We start from the raw sequence: 27,560 nt of genomic DNA on the forward strand, positions 1-27,560 counted from the left end.
GTGTATGCTTGTATATGTTATATTTATTAGTTTAAATGAAAATAAAATAAAAAAGCCTTTATTTCCTTATCCTTAATTTCCATCCAGAGGGATCCATATCCGATAGCAAAAAAATAAATAAATAACTTACTAACATTTAGACAATAAGCAAATCATTCATAACTAACCAAACACACAAACATTTGAAATGGAAATTAAGGATAAGGAAATATTTATTAGTTTATTATATTATATTCTTCAAATGTATATATGTATTGCTTGTAAGTACTAATGTGTAGACATTTGTATGTAAGTTTATTATACTCGTAATATGACTGCACCACCTACCCGATCTACAAATAAATAATACGCAATTCTATATAGGGTTGTCTGGAAGAAATGGCTAACTAGCCATAAGACCGCCTCTTGTACTACACATTATTAAGTTGTCTGTATTATTATTATTTTGTATTTGCATATTGCGGTGTACAATAAAGAGTAAATAAATAAAAATATATTGTGTGTTTCCGGACCCCAATACAGGAGTTCATCCTAGTGGGGGGCCAGTAGTAGTGAGGCGTATTTTTTATATAATATTTATTATATACTCCTCAAGAAATGATTTTTTGAATGTGCATATTCTCTGTGGAGTATTTGCCGATTTCGAAACCGATTTTTGGAATTATTATATAAAAATAAATAATGCCTTAAAAAACTTACCAGACTAAATGATAAAAGCCCGTGTCTAATTAAGAATTATATCGAAGTATGTAATACACACAAACACACGCACGAAAATAGCTATAAGCTAAAGATATAATTCATAAATATATCTTTATCTGCTTTCAAAGCCTACATGAAAACAATAACTTTTGATTTACATTTTGAAAGATAAAGTAGTAAAAAAAACGAGTGTGCTTTAGACCACACAACTGCAGTAAAACTTACGAAACGTAACTCTCTCTCTTTCCATCTTCACTAACTTACATCTCCCACTCAACTTCCGTTCGCCTCGCCCGATCACACTTTTCGTAACGCCCACTTCACGCATTCACCAGCTTACTCACCAAGTCAAGCGTGTGTAGAGAAGTTTTACTTCAACAGTACAGTAATACTTACAGTGAATCTATATACTTTTCCAAACTGCTCTGTCTGTCTGGACTCGACGATGTCACCTCGTTGTGAGCCACGCTTCTCTAGCTTCCAGTCAGGCAGGTTGATCGTATTCCAAGCGTTCTGCATGCTCTCTTCCGCCATTTGCTTGTATTCGTCTATCTGGAAACAAAATATAAATTATACAATATAATACTTTATGTGCTGTGTGGCTACGGCACCAAAGAATATAGCCACCCCCTCTCTTCCCGTGGGTGTCGTAAGAGGCTACTAAGGGATAATACAGTTCCACTACCACCTTGGAACTTAAGAAGCCAACCGATGGCAGGATAACCATCTAACCGCTGGCTTTGAAACACACAGGCCGAAGACGGGCAGCAGCGTCTTAAGTGCGACAAAGCCAGCCCTACGGTCACTAACCCGCCTGCCCAGCGTGGTAACTATGGGCAACACACGTGAGTTCACGCATTTTTGGCGCGAACTTGTGGAGGCCTATGTCCAGCAGTGGACTGCAATAGGCTGGAATGATGATGATGAAGAGACAATACTTTATAAATAAGTATTACTTATTGCACACCAATATATAAACAGAGACCACAAAAAAGTAAAACAATTCTTTCTATATATAATACGCGAAGCAAAATCTTTGTACTCCTTTTACGAAACGGACAGAGGAGTATGGAATTTTGCACACTTATAGTTTATAGACGCCGCGTTGGCGCAACGGTTAGCTATGGACTGTACCTGTTGCGCTGGCGGTTGCGGGTTCGATCCCCGCACATGACAAACATTTGTATTAGCCATACAGGTGTTTGTGCAGTCCTTGTGGGTCTCCCCACCGTGCCTCGGAGAGCACGTTAAGCCGTCGGTCCCGGTTGTTATCATGTACACCTGATAGCGATCGTTACTCATAGTAGGAAATTTATCCGCAAACCCGCATTGGAGCAGCGTGGTGGATTAAGTTCTGATCTTTCTCCTACATGGGGAAAGAGGCCTATGCCCAGTAGTGGGATATTACAGGCTGAAGCGAATAGTTTATATATAGAAGTAGTGCAGAATGTTTTTTTTTTTTGATTATTCATAGGAGATCAAAGGATACAAAGTTCACGTATTAATATATATAGTATATATATATATATATAATATATACAAAGCGTGATTGATATTAATTAACACATCTGTTTCATGACACGTAACCTCATCATCTCTGTTATTGCTACTGTCTTGACACCAAAGGTCGGATAGATAAAACTTAAAATATAAATAGAATTTAATTAAAGATAATTTATACTAATATAACAACCGCTCTTGTGTAGTGGTTCGAATGATCGCCTAAAACACCGTAGGTACGAGGGTTCGATTCCTGTTCGGGATGGATATTTGTATTTGTACAAATATTTCTTTCCGGTTTGGATGTCTCTCTTTTGAGGTCTCCCCACCGTGTCTCGGATAACACGTTAAGCTAGATACTTTTTTTCTCTTATACATTAAGAGATTGTCGCGATTTATTTATTATTATCATAAATATCAATAATATTATATTTTCATGTTTGGGGGGTGTGTGGGATCACGTCGGGGTCACCAGTTTGGGAGGTGTGTGTGAGGAACATGGTGTCGAGTTCCTCGCCCGCCATCGAAAAGGGAGGATCCTCCGACCAGACGGATGTTGTGTCTGGTGGGCTAACGCCCCAACGGTTGTTGTCGGAACTTTGTATATATACTCAATCGCTTTGAAAACTTTGATAGCGCGATGTAGGATACGTCAGTTATCTCTAGTTTGTACGCCGTGCGATAGATGTTGCCACACAAGGTTAAGATGTTAGCCTTCCTTTTTAGAAAAAAACCTCACAATTACTTCACATAAATTATATATATCATTTTATAGATAATTGCTTGCTCTACAGTCTACCGGCATCCATGACTAAAAAAAAATTATTGCTTTTGTTTTTATAAATTAATTATTAAAATTATATATATAACGGCTTTAATTTTGTAATAGCGTCAACATCATTGTTATCTCAGGTAGCATTTGCAATATTAAAATTACCATTGAGGATATAATCAGAAAGCTGAAAGGACTTGATGTAAGAAAAGGATCAGGTCCGGACAATTTGCCTCCTTTATTCATTAAGGAATGCGCTGTTCCATTATCATTACCACTTCACTTAATATATAACAAATCTTTATGCACAGGTGTTTATCCTGAGGTATGGAAGTTAGCAAGAATAGTCCCTGTTTATAAGAATGGCGATCGTGAATCTATAACCAACTACAGGCCTATATCTATACTCTCGACACTATCGAAAGTCTTCGAATCTTTGCTACATCCAATCTTGTCACGCCACGTTCACCATGCTCTCGCAGAATCTCAACACGGATTTATTGACTGTAGATCTACCATAACAAATCTAGCTAATTTCATGAACTTCGTTACAACATCTATAGATGCGTGTAGACAAGTCGATGCAGTTTACACAGATTTTTCAAAAGCATTTGACAGGGTAAACCACAAACTGCTGGTGGCAAAACTCTCAACTTTTGGCATAGGACTCTCTTGTCTTGGATTTCTTCATATTTAGCCAACAGACGCTCATACGTAGTTATCGAAGGTCACAATTCTCTATTTTATCTCGCTGTGTCTGGTGTTCCTCAAGGATCAATTTTAGGACCATTACTATTTAATATTTTCATTAACGACATTACTAATTGCATCAAGAATTCCAAATGTTTAATTTATGCTGACGATTTAAAGCTTGCTAAAGAAATTACAAATAAGCATGACGTTAAGTCTTTACAAGAAGATATCAATAGAGTTTTCGAATGGTGTAAGTTAAATGGAATGGAGCTTAACCCTTCCAAATGTTCATATATTACTTTCACACGTAAACGATTTTTTGTTGAGGGAAAATATTTTATTGGTACACACCAATTACAGAAATTGGAGTATGTTCGCGATTTAGGTATCACTATTGATGGTAAGTTACGTTATAATGTACACATTGATAACATATGCAGGTCGGCACGCAAGATGTTGGGGTTTATTTTTAGAAATTCTAAACAATTTAAAAAACTTAAAACCAAAAAAAAATCATTCACTACATTAGTAAGGAGTAAGCTAGAATATGGAACGCTCATTTGGAACCCTAACTACCAGACCCATAAAGATAGATTGGAAAGTATACAGAGACGGTTTACGCAATTTTATTCTATTGGACATGACAAAAGAATGCCCTACTACTCACGGCTAAATAAGTTTCGGTTAAACTCACTCTCTAACCGGCGCAAGCTACTTGATATGGTATTCTTACATAAACTAGTGAATGGAACTGTGGATAATTCAGAACTCCTAAGCAAAATTTCAATTAATGTTCCCTCTCGCATACCACGATATCCCCTTTCACTATTTGCTTATAAAACCCAGAGAACAAACCTCGGTTATTATTCCCTCATCCCTAGACTGAGTAGGCTCTACAGAGAATTTACAGTTAAAAACAAGTCATTAGACATCTTTGCAGATAACTTAGCTGTATTTAAAAAGAAACTATTAAAGTCATTTGAGTCCTCAAATCAAAAGTTATGTAGCACTAATATTAACTTATCTTAATTTATAATAGTAATAGTTATGTATTTAGTTCTTTATTTTGTATGTATTTTTTTTTAATTTAAATCCTATATGTTTAAAATCTTTTGATGCTGATGACTCAATTGTCTAAAGCGCATGCTGTAACTACCTTTAAGAGGAATCATATGTATATACTTAATACCTTTGCATATATCTAATTGTAAATTTTTTAAACATGCAATTTTGTTGGTGGTTCTAATTAAATAAATAAATAAATAAACATGACGGTCGGTAAATTATTTGTTCAATTTCAAATCAACTCCGGTATATATATACTTTTTGTAATTTTGTAAAGTGATAATTATTATACTTATTTAGTGCGAATTATTATTCGCACGGGTATTACTAGTTTTATTATTAATTGTGTGTTGGGGCCAGTGCCCTGTGCCGCAGTGGTTAGGGAAAACTGGTACCCGATGCTGGTTAATGAAGTGGAATGTATTTCTTCGTATCGTATATTGTAGTTTAAATTTAACAAATGTATAAAACTTGACGCTTGGCGTCGCGGATAAAAAAAAATGTTGACGGCCCGGCGTTGTAAATGATAATTCAAATCGTCGCCGCTGCGCTCGCACCGTCGCCCGCGCCCCACGCGATCATCAGGCGCGCACGTACTCAAACAGTGTTTGTTTTCAAACAAAAAAAAAAGTTTGTTTTCAAATAAAATACAATACATTATAAGGGATAATTTTTAAAATTATTTAACAGTGCTCGCTTCACCACGCAAGTACCAGCTTTCGAATAAACAAAGAATTACTAAATTCGATACACCCAATAAAAAATTATGAGGCAAAATATAAAAAACTCTAGTCGAATTGAAAACCTACTTTTTTTTTAAGTCGATTAAAAAGGGAAAATTTTAAAGATGAACAAAAAAGATATTTAAATAACAATAATTGTGTTTGCTCGCAAACGAAAAAAAAAACCGACTTCAATTACATCGACAAGTAATACAACGTAGATCGACGAAAAAATAGTCAAGCAAATACGCGTTATCAAAGATTACTCAAAAAATAGTTATCAAATCTCGATAAAATTTATATGTGACCACATGATAAACATCAGCTTTCGATTAAATTATCAAAATCGGTACACCCAGTAAAAAGTTATTACGAATTTTCGAGAGTTTCCCTCGATTTCTCTGGGATCCCATCATCAGATCCTGGTTTCCGTATCATGGTACCAAACTAGGAATATCCTCTTTCCAACAAAAAAAGAATTATCAAAATCGGTACATTCAGTAGAAAGTTATGCGGTATAATACAACGTAGGTCGACGAAAAAAGCGTCAAGTAAAAACGCATTATTAGATATAACTCGAAAAGTAGTTGTTAGATCTCAAACAAATTTAAATGGGACCAATTGGCACACACCACCTTTCGATTAAAACAAAATTTGTCGAAATCGGTGTACCCGGTCAAAAGTTCTGATGTAACATACAAAAAAAAAAAAAAAAAAAAAAAAAAAATACAGTCGAATTGAGAACCTCCTCCTTTTTTGGAAGTCGGTTAAAAAATGTAAGGTATAACCGACGCTGAAGTCAAAAAAGGTATTTTATAATGTCGTGTAATTTTTGAGTTATTCCTAATAATATATAATAACAATATAGTCAATTTAACGTACTATTCGTGAGATCAAGATCAAATTTAAATGGGACATGAGAAGCACCTGCTTTCGATTAAAAAAGGTATTATGAAAACCGGTGCACTCAGTAGTTATGAGGGGACACGGGTTTTTTATAGATAAACGGGTGACACACACATAAAAACACAGTTTAATTTAGAAAATAACCTTTTTTAGAAATCGTTTACAAAATGCCTTTCAAGAATAGGCAGGTAGTGCAAGGACTGGCCATTAATAAATAAATAAAAATACGACAAAACAAAAGAAAATTTTAAAAAAAGAACTCACTGTCAACCACTCAGCATGAAACGGCTCATCACTAGTTCGATTAAAAAACAATTTAACGATACTAGTGAGCGCGAAGCCGAATCTACCCATGCTGTTCAATTTCTTTTCCAGTTCTTCTTCAGTTCCGACATTCTCCACTTCTCCGATATGATTATCGAATTCGTGTTCCGGTAACTCGGGAGCTCCCGAATGCGACGGCATGTTTGACATTTTTGACAGATTACTTTTTTTTATGATTTGTTTGAGGGCAAAGTTCACACAGACTATCGGTTATTTTTATTGTTTTCGAAATGTCAGGTTTTTTATTGTTTATTTTATTTAAGCTGCGGATAAAAAGCAATCCTAGAATTTTTTTTATAAGACCCGAAACAGTTTTTTCTTTTTTTTACAATTTTAGATTCGAAATTATTTATTTTAACTTTTTATTTGAGGGTTTTAAATATTTTTAAAAGAAATCTCTCTTTATACTTAGTATGTTTATATTACACAGTGTTTTATTTGTTACTAATATTATAGACACATTTATTTTCAACTAAACTAATGATTTACTATCAACAATAAAAATAGTAAAGTTTTATTTGTTTACATCAACACCACACGTCCGTTCTCTACGAGATATCGCGAGGAACTGGCACATAACGGACCGCTGATAAAAACAGTTATATCTAAACTAAAGACCTTATGACGCTTTCAGACTTAATGCGTTTATGATACACATTTTATGATGGTTGATTGATCGATTCAGCCTGCATAGTTCCACTGTTTTTTTATTGTGTATAGTTTTAGCCGTGCTTTTTTTATGTAGGGAAAGGATCGGAGGCTAATTCACTACGCCTCTACATATATATTCTTCTATATGGGTATGTATATATGCTTTTTTGTATTTATATTTATCTACTTTTTCACAATCCCCCACTTTGTTACTAATATATCTCCTTTTACCTGGGGTTATCTGGAAGAGATTGCTTAAAGCAATAAGACCGCCTTTGCATGCTGTCATTGTAACTACTTTTTGTTTAATTTTATTTCTGTACTGTTGTTTTTTCCCTTTTTTTACTACGTAAAAGTGGTTGATTATATTTATTATTTAGTAATAAATAAATAAATATATATTTTTTTAGATTCTATACTATATTTTTGCTAGATCTATTGATATAAACACTAGAAAAAAAAAAAAACTGTCAGCGTCGGACCACGTCCTAGTTTTACTAAGCAGTCACAGAACTGTCGATTTGTAGTTTTTAATGAAAAATCGCCTGTGGTATTATAATAATGTATGCATGTTTAAAAAAGGCATGGGAGTTTTGAGCCCGTGGATGTTATTATTAAATTAAAAAAAAACGGTAGAAAAAAAAAACCAAACATGCACCACAAATTATTCTGCGGTTTAAATTTTGAAAACAGTCAAAAAATGCAGCCTGCATATTAGAAAAAAAAATATGCCAAATTCGAGAAAAACAAAACAAAAACCTCGTTACATAAAATTCTGTCTAAGGAGATCTCATAAATATACAAATAGGCCATGAAAGACATCTATATCACAACTAGCAACAATGTTTTATGCAAATACGCAAATGCGATATATATGTACGCGTCTAAATGCTTGCGATTTGAGAGTATTTGTACAAACATTTCTTTAATACATCCATTTACCCGCAGAGGAGCAGCGTGTTAGGTTATGCTCTTATCCTTCTCCTACATGGAGAAAAAGCCTTATGTCCAGCAGTGAGATGTCAGGGGGAATAGGCTGGATCGAAAATACCAATAAAGTAACATAAAATAATTTTTTCTAAAATGCTTAACATGAAACGCAAACGCCCTGAAACGCGCGGCAACACATTCTGTGTGTCGAGTACTTATTATCGATTGATAAAAAAAGATAAAATTAAATCACGTTGTCAAAATCATCGCTATCTGATATCCTAGTCTGTTTGGTGTAATCCTGATTCCTGGATACAAATCTTATACACATATTAGCTGTGCTCCGCGGTTTCACTTGCGGTCATTAATCGGAATAAAATATAGCCTATTTCATTACAATCGTTCCATTAGTATCGGATATTAGCCCGTACAAATATCGTAAACGTAATAAATGAATCTCAGAAACCTATGTACGCGCATAACTTATTATGTTTTTCGTTGTCATTTTTTGTAAGGTCGAGGTGCCCCATTCGGGTGCTTCAGATATTAAGCAGGAAATGTGTGTGTGTGCTCATAAAATTATTTATATCTACTAACAATATCAACATTTACTATTAGTTAAACCATGTATTTCATTTAACGCCTATTTGAACCGTTTAACTGGAAAGCGATAATGATATAAATAATTAAATAGATTATGTAAAATATACATAATAAATAAATAATCCGCTCTGGTGTAGTGCGTAGGCGTGTACGCTCCTAACAACCGGCGTTTTGAGTGTTTTATTTGTACAAATTTTTCTTTACAGTTTCGATGTCTATCCTTGTGGATCTCCCCACCCTGCCTCGGTGAGCACGTTAAGCTATCGGTCCCGATTGTTATCATAAACAGCTGATAAAGATCGTTACGCGTAGGGAATAATACCCGCTAACCCAACCAGCTAATTCATTAAACTAATTAATGTGACTTTATGACACTTATTTTTTCCACACAGTTGTAAATTTTAATTATCAACAATTATGAAATGACTATTTATATATTTATTGTTTATTTTATTACAAACTAGATGACCCGGTGAACTTCGTATGAACCACATAATTATATTTGTGAAAAATATGTACAAAACACTTTCTGAACGCACCTGTAAATATTTGACATCCAAGTGACAATTATTTTGACAAAAAAAAAAAAAAAAAAACGAAATGTTTCACAGCAAGGAACATTTTTAAGCATATATCAGAACGAAACTTACAAATTCAAACTAGGCTGTATGGATTATAGTCCTTTGCCTTTCCCAATTGGGGATAAATTTTAAAACAACAACAACAACGGAACATTTTTAAATTGCCGTTTTTAATATTTTCCGGTACTTATTATTTATGTCTCTCACCGTTTATCCTTCCCTGAACTTCTACAAATAATTCAAGATCAAAATAAGCCAAATCGATCCAGCCATAACGAACAGCATTTGTTTTGTATACAAGAACATTTGTATATTGTATTATGACATATCATAAAACTGAAGCCATTAAAACAATCAATCAATCATCAAAATTATGTTGGCATTAGTCGACAACAATGATGACTATGAGAATTAAAATGTTTTTTAACCTATTATCGTTACTAATTTTTTTACCTACATACACTTAAAACATTTATATCACTTATTATTAATATTAGAACACTTATGTTAATAAAACGAATAGAAATCGTCAACGTAACGACCTTCCTCACGCGGTAAAGATTTCAACTGACCGTGGCAAAGTATAATTATTATAATTTATATGCGTATGAGTTTACACTTCGTTGCACAGTAAAAGATACATCATTAAATTAAGGCTTATATTTTTTATATTTCTAAGACTGTAATAGTATTTTATTTATTTTATTTTATACAGTGACATATATATTGGCTTGCGTTGGACCACTATTTCACCTGATGATAAGTGAAAAAGCGGTCTAAGATGGAGTACACTTACCTAGAAGTAACCTATTCACTCGCGACTTAAGATCCCCAGGTTATACTTTTCCGGAAACACAGACGCTGGTAGAGAGTTCCATTCTTTGCCCGTACGGATCAAGAATGTACTAGCGAATCGCTTAGTGCGTATAGGGCTTATTAGAATCTAAATTAGGTAAGTTATTAATGGGCCATTTTCTTCAGAACTAGTCGACGTGGCGAACTTCGTACCGTTTTAATTTTTATTTCTTTAATATAATAATTATATATATCGAAATAAAATGTAGCCTATCTTTCAAGTTGGATCAAACTGCACACGGTGTGCAAATTTGATTGATATGGGTTAAATAGTTTAAGAGTCCATCGCGGACAACTTGACCCATAATTTATATACATATATTAAGATTATAATGATATTTTTTTTTTATTTCTAAAGCTTTTAAAATACATATTTAATGAAATCCTGACTAATTATACTATTATATTTAGATTACGAATGAAGAGAACATTTATCAGTAATACATACTAGCGACGTCTGTCCGTCCATTTCACATTTTACACGATAAGTAATCACCAACATATCATATACTAGAACCTTCTCCGAAACACGCTGCATCTTATGGTATAAGTATTATTCCGATCGGTTCAGTAGTTTTCGTTGTATAACCGAACAGAAAATTTACTTTATTCAAGGAACCTTTAAAAGCACTTTTTAATCGACTTAAAAAAAGGAGGAGGTTACTCAATTCGACCATGATGATGGGATCCCAGAGAAATCGAGGGAAAATCTCGAAAATCCGCATAACTTTTTACTGGGTGTACCGATTTTTACTTTAATTGAAAGCCGATGTTTATCATGTGATTATGATTCTTTATTTTACAAATTAAAATTATATTTATGAAAAAACAAAACGAGTGTGCTTTAGACCACACGACTGAAGTAAATTTTCTTTCGCTCCACCTAACTTATATCTCCCTCTTAACTTCCGTTCGCCTCGCCCGATCATACTTTTCGTAACGCTCTCGTCATGAATTCACCAGCTTTTGTCAAATTCACCATCGCGCGGATATTTTATTTATTTATTTATTTATTTACACTTTCGCACACTAATACAAGGTTTTAACAGTATAACAAATGAAATGTAAAAATAAAATTTGCATCAGATGCAACAGGCGGCCTTATCGCTAATACAGCGATCTCTTCCAGGCAACCTTTGGGCAGAGGACTAAATAAGAAGTGTGGGATGGGGCGCAAAAATTTTATATGGATATTGCTATGAAGATATAAATAATTTGTCCCGCAGTGTAAAGAACACGTACAGTTGACCTTTGTTGGTCATTGACTTTTAAATAAAAGAATTACTTGTTATGTAAAGTCAAATGTAATAATTTCGTATCATCGACGTAAAATAAAAGTTATTCGTCATAATGTTATTAATTTAAAATTTTTGTAGTAATCTCATAGATTTTGCGAAGTTTAATCTTTTTCGTAATCGGCTGCAACTGTCAAATGATGATTAATTAAAAAAAAAACATGATTAATATTTAATTATTGATATGATACATATACTAATCTATACATATTTATTATATGGTAGGAAAATCAAAACTGTACACTGAATATTTTTTTAAAAGAATACTTGGGGTGTGATCTACAATCGATATCGAAGCCAAAACTATAGTTTTAAGAATTTTTATCTGTTTGTCTGTATGTATGTCTGAGATAAACTCAAAAAGTACTGCATGGATTTACTTCAAATTTGGCACGAATATTATTAAGAACTCGGGTCAACATTTAGGTTACATATTATCACACTATCACCTACAGGAAACGAGCAGTGAACCTTTATTTCTTCAACGCATTCTGTAACAACGTGTAATCTAACGACGCATATTTGAATGTTGTTGTTATTAAGTTAATAACCATGCTATAAGCTAGCTAGCTAGCTATAAATATAGACATTCTGTAGTAAAATTAGTATCAGCATTGAACCCTTGCGAAGCCGGGGCGGGTCGCTTGTATCATAATATAAATAATTTTCCTTGACATTTGTTTGTCACCTAACTCCTATATTACAGGCTGAAGACGGGCAGCAGCGTCTTCGGTGCGACAAAGCCAGCCCTGCGGTCACCAACCCGCCTGCCCAGCGTGGTGACTATGGGCAACACACGTGAGTTCGTGCCATTTTGTCTTTGGCCTGTGTATTTCAAAGCCAGCAGTTGGATGGTTATCCTGCCATCGGTCGGCTTTTTAAGTTCCAAGGTGGTAGTGAAACTGTGTTATCCCTTAGTCGCCTCTTACGACACCCACAGAAAGAGAAGGGGTGGCTATATTCTTACTGCCGTAGTCACACAGCGATCATACATACATATATAATACTTAATAAGCCGACGACATTTATGCGACATCTGACGAGTACTTTTCGAGCCATCCCTAATAATGCATATTTAATTGATTATTTTTTAACTACCCACGTTGTACTACTTGTCGATGCAATTCGAAGTCAGTTTTTTTTAGGACAATAACGAAGACGGTGTCATGTCAACAAGGTTTATATATAAAAAAAAATGCAAAAAAAAATCGATATGTTCTATAAGAAATAAAAAAGTGTGTGCGTACTTATGTACGCACTTAAGGAAGTTATACTTCACTGGCTTCACGTTGCTAACTACTTCTTCGTTGAATATCTAACTTAAGGGTGTCGGTTTTTTGTATAGAAGCAACACAATTTGAAAAAAAAAATGTAGAATTTTATATATATTTTCTAGTTCTTGATGTTTTTTTTTTTTTTTTTTTAATTTTGTTGATTGGTTTTTAATTAAGTACATAAAAGTATTTAGGAAATTTAGTATTTTAGAAAATAACAAATACCGTAAAATAAAATAAATCAAAGAAAATAATAATAATAATAATAATAATTTCAAATTATTAAGTGAAATAAAAAAAACATATGTCTTTATTTATTTTTGTCGACAGTATAAAATTACAAAAATAATTTTAAAAAAAGTTTACTAGTAATATTTTAGTTTTACAAACGTCATTTTATAGGTACAGTCGTGTAACTGATATTACGTCACTTCCGTTATATATTTTTCTTACGGTTTTAGAATCACATTTTTTTCAGTTCGCTCGCCCAGCCAAATGTCAAGCCTGCGGTAAGGAACTTCTTTCCAATAAACATTTACCATCATCATTTTTCCCGAACGCGCCAAATGAAGTATAACTTCTAAAATGGCTGCACGTAGTTTCCTCTAAATACATAAATATTGTCGACAATGCCTAGTAACAAGTACTAATACTAAATAAATGTATCGATAGCAATGTTAAATATACATAAACACGGATATTATCCGATCTCAATCATTTTTATTGTGTAACGCAATACTCGCTCTGGTTCCGCTTATGAACTGTTTAAAATAATGGTAACTACACACTCGACTACTCAGTCGGAGTCAGTCACAGAAAGTTGAGTGGGGAAGTGTGGGAAATTAATAAATAGAAAAAAAAAATACTCATTGGATTTGGTGCAGTGACGTGACAAATTATTTAAAACCGACTTTTAAAAATGGAGCTTCTCAGTTGAGTACAACTGAGAAGAGAATTGTACTGTATATTTACGTGTGTTACCTAATAACTAAACAAAACACCTACAATAAATAACAAGACCAAACGCCTACACTATGACAAAATTCTGTATATCCCATACGTTTTGTCTTTACAAAATAGCTAAATAGTCATAATTTTAACATGTTGAACGTGTATTATGTAGTTGTGGTGTAAAAGAATCATCAAAATCGGTACAACCAGTAAAAAGTTAAGAGGTAACACAAAAAAATACAGTCGAATTGAGAATATATTCTTTTTCGAAATCGGTTAAATTAGATTAATTATGTAAAAATCGAACGATTCGTGAGCCAAACGAATCGTTTCTGAATATAGCAACCGGAGTGAAATCGATAGCCTAGTGTGAAGTTGTCTTTATACTTTACCTTTTTATTGTTATTATACTTGTACTTTTTTATTTGATATTTTGCGCAAGATTGATTCCGTGTATTTGATCAGTATCCGAAGAAATATTACAACTTAATATTATTATTATATTTAATGGTATTTTATATCGGTAAATGTATTTCTTACAAATTATAAATAAGTTTTTTTTTTGTAATATTATTATAACTATTTCATGTTTAAGTACTTATTTACTAGCTGCCCGGACAGACTTCGTTCTGTGACATTGACGAAATTATCAGTGCTAGTTTGGCACTATTGGAAGCCATTAATCTGAATGAATGAATGACTTCGTTCTGTCAAAAGATTTTTATCTATTTTGATTTAAAAAAAATTTTTTTAGTCATAAAAGCCTCCGTGTGTCTTAAGGAACATACAAAAAAATAATTTAGCCGAGTTGGTCGAGCCATTCTCGAGTTAGATAGAAGATTAGGTACTAAACAAAAAAACGTAAATAATCGTTACGTTTTCAGAAATTTTTGAAGTAAAATTTCTTTACGCACGCTTGAATTGGGGAGCGAGCTGGTGAATTCGTGACGAGAGCGTTACGAAAAGTGTGACCGAGCCAGACGAACGAGAAAAAAAAGATAACGTCGACTATTAAAACTTATTGGTTTAACTAGTAAATCATTACATAGTTTAAAACAAAGTCGCTTCCCGCTGTCTGTATGCTCAGATCTTTAAAACTAACCAACGATGCGGTTTTCTTTAGTAAATAGAGTGATTCTAGAGGAAGGTTTATATGTATAATAAAGGTAATATAAAAGGTTATATGTGTAATTAAAAAAAAGATCACAAAAAAAGACGGACAGTTTGAAACATTAACATGTTAATTAATAATTGTGTTTGCTCGGAAACGAAAAAGAAACCAACTTTAATTACACGTAATGCAACAACATGTAAACAACGTTGGCACTTATTCGAAAAAATTGTCAAGTACTAAAAATAGTACTTGACTATTTTTTATACGCATTATTAGATATAGCTCAAAAATTACTTGTTAGATCTCAATTAAATTTAAATGGGACCACGTGACACACACTAACTTTCGATTAAAACAAGAATCATCAAAATCGGTACATCCAGTGAAAAGTTATGCGGTATAATACAATGTAGGTCGACGAAAAAATACTCAAGTAAAAACGCATTATTAGATATAACTCAAAAAGTACTTGTTAGATCTCAATTAAATTAAAAGGGTACCACATGACGCGCACCACCTTTCGATTAAAAAAAAATCATCGAAATCGGTCCACCCTGTCAAAAGTTCTGAGGTAACATAAAAAAATATAATCGAATTGAGAAACTCTTTTAGTGGAAGTCGGTTAAAACTGATTATAATTTCATACATTGTGTGTCTGTCTAATTGCATGCAAGGATGTATTGATCTTAATCGATGGGATTAGGATCAATTAAGGTCAACCGTTCATAGATATGAGATGATGGTGAAACAATGTATAGAGACATTTAGTCACCCTAATATATTTTATTATAATTGTTACCTTACAAATGAAAAAAAAAACGATTGATTCGACTCTATTTCTTTATATCTGTTACCTCATGAATTTTTACTGGGTGTACCGATTTTGATGATTCGTTTTAGGGTTCCGTACCTCAAAAGGAAAAGACGGAACTCTATAAGGGATCACTTTGTTGTCCGTCTGTCTGTTCAAGACCCTTTTCCTCAAGAACACGTGATACCTCTATTAAGCTGAAATTTATATCAAATAGTCAGATCGACTGTGTCTTAAAGAGCTGTGAAATAATCAAACTTCTAAGCCAACGCAATCAAAATATCGAGACAGCCGTTTACTATACCGTATACTACGAATGTTCGACACTCGCAAACGAATCAATACCGCAAAATTGTTAAGTACATCATAGAATAAAAATATTTTTAAGATTTTTTGTACGGAACCCTTGGTGCGCGATTCGGACTCGCACTTAGCCGTTTTTTTTTATTAAAAAAATCTCAAAAAGCTAATGGTTCTTGTCGTTTGGTGGCATTTTAATTACTGGAGATCTATGACGAGTTTTTAAATTGTCCATAAAAATAAAACAATGAATCGAATCGAGAATCTCCTATTTTTGTAGTCGGTTAAAAAGTTCGAGGTACCATTTATGCTATATTTTAGTAAATATATAATTTCAAATAATACCTTAAGAAAAAAAATATTATTACATATATTTGGTATACAAATTATATTCTTTTATCAAACCAAATTATGTTACATAATAAAATCATAATTATAATCGACAGATAAGATTATGGGATAATCCGAGAAGTAACAAATAATAATTAAAAATGATAAAAGTAACATGTGTATAACTGTGTTCATTTATTTTATTATGTTTTTTTGATTCCATAAGAATCGATACAAGGTCTGTGGAACAAAAAAAAAACGGCAATTATAGAGACTGCCGATAGAAGTGAAAACTTAGAACTTCTAGTATTAAAATTAATAATGTGTAATGTTGTACAATACGTCAGCTGTATAGCTACAGTTATACTGCTACTGATTGACCCCGCAAACGTTGTTTTGCCATATATATAATATATGTTATAAAGCCCCTTAACCCCCTCCACCCCCCTTATAACTTAGTGGTATGAAAAATAGATGTTGTTCGATTCTCAGACCTACCCAATATGCACAAAAAATTTTCATAAGAATCGGTCAAGCCGTTTCGGAGGAGTTTAACTACAAACATCGCGACACGAAAATTTTATATGTATATGAGTGACGCTGTGGTGACATTAGTAGAATAGCATTCTTTAGTGATACGAATGGCAGGCGTCGATTTAGATTTTAGAATTCACTATTAATTACTAAAACCGGATTTACTTAATTCAGCTTTGCATGTTGCCGACCCTACCCCTGACCCTGACCCCGGCCAGAAGCTTTGCACCCTACTCAACAACAAGAACACAACACTGCTTGAAAGCAGTACTATTTGTCTGTGATCTTCTGTAAGGTCGAGGTACTGTCCCAGTCGGCCTGCTCCAGATTTCGAGCAGGATATTGCCCGCTGTGACATTTCTTAATATTTGTATAGAAATCCCATTTTGCTGTATATTTTAATTTAAAAAAAATCTATTTTTTTTTTATTTTTTATTTATTTATTTATATGTAACATATTAAAAAAGCATGTATTAATTACACTACATTTACTTGCAAAAGCCCTTAGGCTTGTCCGCAAGTAAAAGTAATCCAACAAACGTGTCATCACTCACCTGATCTTGAGTAAGGATGACGTCCCCGGGCCGTTTGGGCCTAGGACTGGACTCCGGGGTCTCGACGGGCGAGAACCAGTTGACCGTGGACTCGCCGTGCGTCGACTGAGCACGAGGGTGTCTGTGGGGGGCCAGCAGGGGGGTTCGCTCTGTGTTGTTGTGGACTGGAGGGAGGGAGGGGGGCGTTGATTATAATAATTAAATATCTTATAACAATCACTGTCATCCGTTCCTAAAGTAAACAAGTTCATGCTTGTATTATCTGTATTTTATAACCTTTAATTAGAATATTCTACCGAATTCTAACTTAAACGATAAAATCATAATTATATCTATAAATATAAAAATGAATGTTTGTCTGTATGTCCTTTATAGAATCGTAAATTATGCATTTGATCATGTCATGATCTTCAGCAAAGTGTTGCGCATGAGCACGCAATGGATTCTGAGTTGGTAAAAAATAAAGCGTAGCAACGCGCGCAGGGTACAGCTAGTTCATTATAAAAATAATGAAAATGCAGGTTTAGGTGTACACAATTAGTGTTTTTTCTTACAAGTACAGTGTAGGTATTAACGATGGAAAATGTATTACTCACCGATGGTGTCCAGGATCTGTTTAGCCTGTAGTTCCTGAGGTAAGACCCTGAAGTCCAGGAACCAGGCCTCCCCCCACGCCAGGGTGAAGGAAGTCAGGATCAAGAATACTTGGTAAACTGGCTGGGAGGCGTCCGGCCACTGCGGACAAGAATAATAATTTTAATGTTGTTATTTACGTTAAAACGTTTGTAACGTAAAATAAAAATCTTGTTTTATTTCATTTTAAGTTGATTAATTATTATTTTAGTATAAACTTTTAAAATATTGTATTTGGTGGAAACTTTGCTGGATTTTGTACTATTGACGGCTTGACGTGCTATCCGAGGCACGGCGGGGAGACCCACAGGGACAGACATCCATCATCGCCATCATCACTTCAGCCTATCGCAGTCCACTGCTGGACATAGGCCTCCCCAAGTTCGCGCCAAACATCCCGGTCTTCCGCAATCCTCATCCAGCCTAAACTACAGACATCCAAACTGGAAAGAAATATTTGTACAATACAAATATCCATCATAAACGAGAGTCGAACCCGCAAACCGTCGGTGTTAAGACGCGTACACGACACACACACTACTGCACCAGAGCGTATTATTATAATTACTAGTGTTAAGCATTAGCGGGTTTGTAAATTAATTAGCCAAGGCGATTATCACAATCTCTCTATATTTTTGAACAGCGTAACGTTGTTAACAACTTGAATAATAATGAATGGTTATAATGTGTCAAATCAGAGTTAATTATCGATTTCGCTTCAGCTTGTAATATCCCACTACTGGGCATAGGCCTCTTTCCCCATGTAGGAGAAGGATCCGAGCTTAATCCACCACGCTGCTCCAATGCGGGTTGGCGGATATATTCCCTTTTATGAGTAACCATCGCTATCAGGTGTACATGATAACAACCGGGACCGACAAATCAGAGTTAATTATTGTTTAATTTAATTAAATATTGATTTAAGAAATTATTACACGTAGTTACTAAGCTATGTCATAACAATTAATATGAACTACGTCATTAGCGTTTGGCGACTTGTTGAACACTTGATATTTTTTTTTATGTCACTAGGTCGGCATACAAGCGTACGGCTCACCTGATGGTAAGAGATTACCGTAGCTTATAGACGCCTGCAACACCAGAAGCATCGCAAGCGCGTTACCGACACAATCCCCAATCCCCCCAGGAGCTCTGGTCACCTTACTCACCAACAGGAACACAATACTGCTTGAAAACAGTATTATTTAGCTGTGGTCTTCTGTAAGGTCGAGATCGGGCTGCTCCATATTTTGAGCAGGAAATTCCTGCTGTGCCCTACCTCAGTGATAACACTAGACAAATCACTGTGTGTATGATTCTAGCTAATTGTAATATACTCACGCCGCCCGCGTTGGCGCAACGGTTACAGCCATGGATTGTACCTGTTGCGCTGGCGGTTGCGGGTTCGATCCGCGCACGTGACAAAAATTGTATTGGCCGTACAGGTGTTTGCCGTGTTCTGGGTGTTTGTGCAGTCCTCGTGGGTCTCCCCACCGTGCCTCGGAGAGCACATTAAGCCGTTGGTCCCGGTTGTTATCATGTACACCTGATCGTTACTCATAGTAGGGAGTATATCCGTCAACCCACATTGGAGCAACGTGGTGGATTAAACTCTGATCCTTCTCCTACATGGGGAAAGAGGCCTATGTCCAGCAGTGGGATATTAAAGGCTGAAGCGTGATATACTCACGTCATATACAAAGACTTTTGATATTAAAAAGGCACATGTACCGCCGGTTGAGAGCTGAAACAAAAAAAAAAAATTACAATAATAGCTTTTTGGCTGTTCCGTTTTCTCTAATAACATTATAGCATATCACTTAGTGATAACACAGCATTCCATTGGTTAAAGGATATTATTTTGGATTTATCGAACATAAATAAATAATAAGTATCTACACAATACACACACGGTCTGTTCCTAAAGAAAGCAACTTAATGCTTGTGTTATACGTAACAGCCAACTGGTATGGACATTTTTTTTTCGATAAACATACTTATAAATAATACATATATAAATAAATTTTCATATTACACCCAGATTCGGGGTGGGACTCGAACCCACAACCCCCGGAGCAGAAAGCGGGGTCACTACAAACTGCGGCAACGGGCTCGTCGAAAATAAATATAAACTTATAAAAAATTAAATATTTTCTCTTTATTATATAAGTATTGTAATCACTCATCATCATCACTTCAGCCTATCGCAGTCCACTGCTGGACATGGCCTCCACAAGTTCGCGCCAAAAATGGCGTGAACTCATGTGTGTTGCCCATAGTCACCAGCTGGGCAGGCGGGTTGGTGACCGCAGGACTGGCTTTGTCGCACCGAAAACGCTGCTGCTTGTCTTCGGCCGCTATAAGCTAAAGGAAATAGTCTAACCATTTACGCTTCAGCCTGTAATATTCCACTGCTGGGTATAGACCTCTTTCTCCATGTAGGAGAAAGATTGAAACTTAATCCACCAAGCTGCTCCAATGGGGGTTGGCGGATATGTTCCCTACTGTGAGTAACGATCGCTATCAGGTGTACATGATAACAACCGGGACCGACGGCTTAACGTGCTCTCCGAGGCACGGCGGGGAGACCCACAAGAACTGCACAAACACCCAGACCACGGCAAACATCTGTATGACCGATACAAATGTTGTCATGTTGTGGATCGAACCAGCAACCGCCAGCGCAACAGCCACAAACCAGCGCTGTGACCGTTGCGCCTGCTTTAATCTACTAAATCTTCATAAAAGATATATAATCTTTATAATAATAATATAATAATAATATTAATAAGACTCACCGCAATAACGCTCCAATTATTTATATACAAGATAGCGTAAAAAACTATTAATAATAAAAATCTCAGAACAGCCACAATAACTATGTCGAACAGTGATATTTTTATGTTGTAGTGTAGTATTTCTCTGTTAAATATCTGCATTAGCGTTTCTCCTTTCATCTGTAATAGAGCAAAATTTGAATTAGTTATTTGAAAACAATTTTTGTATTTGTTTAGACCATTGGATCATTTTTCTGGGTGAACTCACTCCATCTTCGACCTCGTCTGTGCTCTAGAGCTAGACTGAGGTCAAGAGTAAGCCCATACATAATTAAAAAAAAAAAAAAAAAAAAAAAAAAAAAACAAAAAAAAAATTGGCAGATGGTTGGGTCTTGTTTCTCAAGGTTTATAAGGCTTTATAATGTGGTCTATGTATGAAATGATTGCACATAATTGTGTTTGCAGGCAAACGAAGAAAAACCGACTTCAATTATATCGACAAGTAATACAACGTAGGTAGGCGAAAAAATAGTCTAGTTAATACGCATTATCAAAGATTACTCCAAAAGTTGTAATCAGATTTCGATGAAATTTAAATGCGACCACATGATAAACATCGGCTTTCGATTACATTAAAAATCATTAAAATCGGTACACCTAGTAAAAAGTTATCCGGATTTTCGAAAGTTTCCCTCGATTTCTCTGGGATCCCATCATCAGATTCTGGTTTCCTTATCATGGTACCAAACTAGGGATATCTCCTTTCCAACAAAAAAAGAATTATCAAAATCGGTTCATAAACGACTGAGTTATCCCCGAACATACATTTAAAAAAAAATAATTACAATTCGTCACAACAGTTCATCTGCCTCGCTTGCTATATTACACAAGTAGCTCATCTTTCCATACAAACGTGGAACAGTAACTATTACAACGTTTGACATTGACCATTCAAAACTAAGGATAATAAAAAAATAGTGTTTTAAAAAGAACTCACCATAACACAAATCAACCACATAAGACTCGTGAACAGTATGTCAAATGTCACAAACAGACAAAAGAATCTCCGTACTGTAGACATTCTTCCTTGAGGCCTGTGACCGGCTACCAGGTCTTCAGATACAAGGTTAACTGACTGAGAGTGGGCTGGAACAGACAAACATACATATTATAATAATGTGATTATAAATGGGGCTATTCCACAAATATTATATTATGGGTAGTGTGATCTATCAGTGTGACAAGAAAGATGGGTTAATCTACAAATGTTATATATTTGGAGGAAAGAGACAAAAAGTGTGACATTGTGTGACAAAAAAAAGGGTAATTCTGTATAATTTTAATAAATATAAAAATATTAAATGGCTACATGATAATGTTTTAGCACAATTTCGCTCTAGCGGATACATCGTTCCATAGCTTAATTGGCTAGAGCGCCGACACGGTCAGTCGGAGACGCGGGTTCGAATCCCGCTGGAGCGGTCAATTTTTTATATGATATTCAAAAATGTTTAGAATTCCTAATGTGTGGGTAACACAAAAATAAAATCGTACATATTATAAATATTTATATTTAATAGGCAGGGCACAGCAGGAAATTTCCTGTTCAAAATAAGTCTGGGAAAGTACCTCGACCTTACTGAAGATCACAGCCAAATAATACTGTTTTCAAGCAGTGTTGTGTTCCTGTATGAGTAAGAGGGCTCCTAGGGAGAATTGGAGATAGGGCACGCGCTTGGATTGCTTCTAGTATTGCAGGCGTATATAAGCTACGCTAATCGCTTACCACCAGGCGAAACGTACGCTTTTTTTCCAAATTAGTTGCATATAAAAAAAAATATTTAGTACTTACATAAATTTCTATATGGCGGACTTGAGACACTGCTAAGAAGTGAATGCGCTGCCTCCCTAATTTGGTAGTCGGCCATTGTTGTATCTGAAATCATTAGTACAAACACATCGTTATATATCTTATGTAGTTAATTATGTTTAATGTACCTAATTGTTCATTTATACATATTTAAATGTTAATTTGTTTATTTCTAATTGTTATTTGTTAATGATATTTGTGAAAAAACAGCAGAGGCTGAGAATGTCTTTGTCTTTTGGTTTTGAAATCTGGTGTGACCTCTTTAATGCTATCACTAGCACTCAGGATCGTTTGTCTGTCCGTCTCATGTCTACATTTTTAAAACCATGTTTTATATGGTTCATATGTTAGCTGACATATTATTATTTTTAACCGACTTCCAAAAAAGGAGGAGGTTCTCAATTCGACTGTATTTTTTTTTAATGTATGTTACATCAGTTTTGACCGGGTGGACCGATTTCGACAATTTTTTTTTAATCGAAAGGTGTTGTGTGTCAATTGGCCCCATTTAAATTTATTTGATATCTAACAACTACTTTTCGAGTTATATCTAATAATGCGTTTTTACTTGACGCTTTTTTCGTCGACCTACGTTGTATTATACCGCATAACTTTCTACTGGATGTACCGATTTTGATAATTCTTTTTTTGTTGGAAAGGGGATATCCCTTGTTTGGTACCATGATAAGGAAACCAGTATCTGATGATGGGATCCCAGAGAAATCGAGGGAAACTCTCGAAAATCCGCAAATAACTTTATGACTTTTTTTACTGGGTCTACCTATTTTGATAATTTTTAATTTAATCGAAAGCTGATGTTTATCATGTGGTCACATATAAATTATATCGAGATCTGATAAATACTTTTCGAGTAATCTTTGATAACGCGTAGTTACTTGACCATTTTTTCGTCGATCTACGTTGTATTACTCGTCGATGTAATTGAAGTCGGTTTTTTTTCGTTTGCGAGCAAACACAATTATGTGAATACACTTTTTTATTTATTTATACACACAATTTATTATTTTATTTATTAAAGTTTATTGCACACACAAAAAAAGATACATTTCAGAACGATGAGATACAAAAACAAGTAATGTATGCAAAGGCGGCCTTATCGCTTATAGCGATCTCTTCCAGGAAACCTTTAATAAAAGTAGTATATGAAAAATATGTCGGAAATAGTGCGCAATCAACAACGCAAGTTTATTACAAATAATTAAATCCATTTATAGTACCCAAACGCGGTTATATAATACAATATTCATACATTTAAACGGTATATACCTACATAAACATATACAAACATATGTAAATACATACAAAATATATTTATACAAACATATATATAAAAACAATATACCAATAGAATAAATATATTTAAAACTATGTAAGAGTTAAGTAGTATTTGTGGAAACGATTCTTAAAAATATTTATAGACTCTGCTTGACGGATGTTACTCTGCTTGATGGATGTTCACAATCATAAAAAATCAATCAAAAGTACAGGATCAATGATTGGAGCCTCCTTTTAAGCATGTTAATACCTTTTGAGGAGACTCCACTCTTACCATAATATACCACAATAATAACATAACAACGGTAAAAAAGACCTTTACTCCGACATCAACATTACATAATGTTTCTATACAAGTAGTAGCTGACCCCGAAAACATTGTTTTGCCATATATTTTATTAACCTTCTCACCCCCCCCCCCCCCCCTTTCCCCCTTATAACTTAGGGGAATGAAAAATAGATGTTGTTCGAATCTCAGACCTACCCGATATGCACACAAAATTTCACGAGAATCGGTCAAGCCGTTTCGAAGGAGTTTAACTACAAACACCGCGACACGAGAATTTTATATATTAGACAACATGTGTGGTGTCATTGCGGTTAAGGGTAAGTAAAAGAAAAGGTTTATAAATACCGTATCCTCAATTTACCTATTATTTTAATATTATGTGTGCTAATTAACATACTGTATAAAACCTTCTGTTTCCACGTTCTAAGTCGTGTCAGCCACTCTTTTAATTTTTTTTTTCTTGCATGCATAATATAACATATAATATACATATTTAACGTCCTATTTTTATCAAGAACTAATCTTTAACTCTTTATAATCAAACAATCCTTCTAATATTATAAATGCAAGTTGGAGAGGATGGATGTATGTATGTTTGTTACTCTTTCACGCAAAAAATGCTTGACCGATTTTAATGAAACTCGGTACGTAGATAGCTGGAGATCTAGAATAACACATAGGCTACTTTTTAATCCCACATTCACACGGGATAGGAAATTACGCGTTGAAACCGCGTGGCACAGTTAGTATTAAGATAAAGTAGAAGAAACAAAATTTAGTTCATTTGTTCGATGAGCTATGGTTTATTCAACATTCTAATGTTTAATAAATATTTGTTTAAACTATTGTATTTATTAATAGTTTTAAGTTAACATTGTTGCAATAGAACGTGTTTTATCAACAATACTCAAGGGCAGTAAAACAGTTACTTTTTTTGTTACTCAATTACATATCATGGCTGTATTGACATTGTATATTTATTGTATTCGCTCGCAAATGGAAAAAAACCAACTTCAGTTGACTTTGCATTAAAAATATGTATTAAGTGGGATAACTCAAAAAGTATACTTCAAATGTCGATCAAAATTTAATGGAACCACATGATTATCACCGCCTTTCGAAAGAAAAATAATCATCGAAATCGATTCACCAAGTAACAAGTTCTGAGGCGACATACATAAAAAAATACTATTCAATGTAACTGAGACCTTCTTTTTGAAGACAATTAAAAAAAAAAAAAACAATAGTACAAAGTTGGCCAGGACTGCTTAAACTGCTTATAGTATATAACTAGGTATTAATATATATTTTTTTAAATAATATCAAAAACTAAAATTTGAATTTAGAAAAAAGATATTTGGCTCTAGAAAAAAAAACTATGTTAAGGAGTTTGTGACGCTTTAGGTATATAGTAGATAAATTTGAAGCACAAAAATAATAATTGTGTTTGCTCGCAAACAAAAAAACACCGACTTCAATTACATCGACGAGTAGTACAACGTAGATCGACGAAAAAATAGTCAAGTAACTGCGCGTTATCAAAGATTACTCAAAAAGTAGTTATCAGATCTCAATAAAATTTATATGTGACCACATGACAAACATCAGCTTTCGATTTAATTAAAAATTATTAAAATCGGTACACCCAGTAAAAAGTTATTGCGGATTTTCAAGAAGTTCTCTCGATTTCTCTGGGATCCCATCATCAGATCCTGGTTTCCTTATCATGGTACTAAACTAGGGATATCTTCTTTCCAACAAAAAAAGAATTATCAAAATCGGTACATCCAGTAAAAAGTTATGTGGTATAATACAACGTAGGTCGACGAAAAAAGCGTCAAGTAAAAACGCATTATTAGAAATAGCTCGAAAAGTAGTTATTAGATCTCAAATAAATTTAAATGGGACCAATTGGCACACACCACCTTTCGATTAAAAGAAAATTTGTCGAAATCGCTCCACCCAGTCAAAAGTTCTGATGTAACATACATAAAAAAAAAAAATACAGTCAAATTGAGAACCTCCTCCTTTTTTGGAAGTCGGTTAAAAAACAAACAAGCTTTTAACAAAAATAAACAATAAAATTAAAGATAAGATAAGAAATTAGATAATGCATAGATTAATAAAATGAACTCTGTCTAGCAAAAACATATAGGTACAAAGGCTAAAAATAAATATACAAAATTTGATTTTTAGTACTGCAAGGGCCTATTTCACTAGTTGTTTATAGTAGTGTGTAAATAAAGATGTATTGACTGAGTGCAAGAAATTGTTCAATACGGGCGAATCCCTGCAACGTGTTGTTGTGCAGGAAATTAATGAGATCGGTAACAGGGTGTGGCTTTAAATTAAAACATTTTTATTTAGTGACATCGCAGGTAACTTTATCTGTATTGTTACCAAGCCCTGGTTTATAAGGCTGGCACGATGTTACACAAACGAAGGTATCAAAGAGACAAAAGTTTTTAATATATTATTTGTTTCTACCATTGAATTCAATTATATTTATGAGATATTTCTATGCGCAAATATGAATCTATTGGATTTAGTTTGTTAACTGAGGACGAACAGGTCCTAATGGTGTACCTTCTGCTGTTAGTCTATTTCTAACTTTGATTGTACTGACAAACATAGGCAAATGCATATGTAGTGTCTGATTATAAGATACTAGAGACCTCTGTCCATCCATATTTCTTTATACAATAAGTAATAACCAACATATCATATACTAAAACCTTCTCTGAAACACGCTGCATCTTATGGTATAAGTATTATTCCAATCGGTTCAGTAGTTTTTGCAGCATAAACGAACAAAAAAACCAGCTCTTCATTTATTTGTATAGATTTTAGTGTATTAACTTTTATATATATAAACATTTTAAATGATTTTGATACAGATAATAAATTATAACAATGGCTGTTTATTGTTTTTTTGTTCTTTACAACTTTTATTATGATTCATTGATTAAAAGCATATACATAAAAAGTTATATTCATCATATAATTTTTTTATATAACTATTAAGGAAAATGAAAAAACTCTAATCCAAACTTAAGTATGATTCATACATCTTAAAAACACACTTTTGAACATATAATGAAGTTTTATATGTGGTCCGTAATATTACGTAAAGGCCATTATTTGCTATATTAGTCAAATGAAAACTGAGAATATTAATTTATTTGCTTTAGTTAAAAAGTGAAAGAATTTTGTTTAAAATTTTATAAT

At 34.0% G+C, this 27,560-nt stretch overlaps 1 protein-coding gene across 1 annotated transcript in view; it reads right to left on the reverse strand.

The window, feature by feature from the left end:
- LOC123667772 (steroidogenic acute regulatory protein-like) overlaps window positions 1-22,805 on the reverse strand; it is a 28,544-nt gene extending 5,739 nt beyond the window's left edge. The window contains exons 1-7 of the mRNA XM_045601611.1: window positions 22,730-22,805; window positions 21,875-22,023; window positions 20,899-21,057; window positions 19,791-19,844; window positions 18,064-18,202; window positions 17,468-17,631; window positions 1,099-1,254 (exon numbers count right to left, since the gene is read on the reverse strand). Of these exons, the coding sequence (XP_045457567.1) occupies window positions 1,099-1,254; window positions 17,468-17,631; window positions 18,064-18,202; window positions 19,791-19,844; window positions 20,899-21,057; window positions 21,875-22,023; window positions 22,730-22,805 (897 nt within the window). The remainder of the gene's footprint in view (window positions 1-1,098; window positions 1,255-17,467; window positions 17,632-18,063; window positions 18,203-19,790; window positions 19,845-20,898; window positions 21,058-21,874; window positions 22,024-22,729) is intronic.
- Between the last annotated feature and the right edge of the window lie 4,755 nt (window positions 22,806-27,560).

Source organism: Melitaea cinxia, chromosome 29 (genome assembly GCF_905220565.1).
Source record: "Melitaea cinxia chromosome 29, ilMelCinx1.1, whole genome shotgun sequence".
Classification (NCBI taxonomy): Eukaryota; Metazoa; Arthropoda; class Insecta; order Lepidoptera; family Nymphalidae; genus Melitaea; species Melitaea cinxia.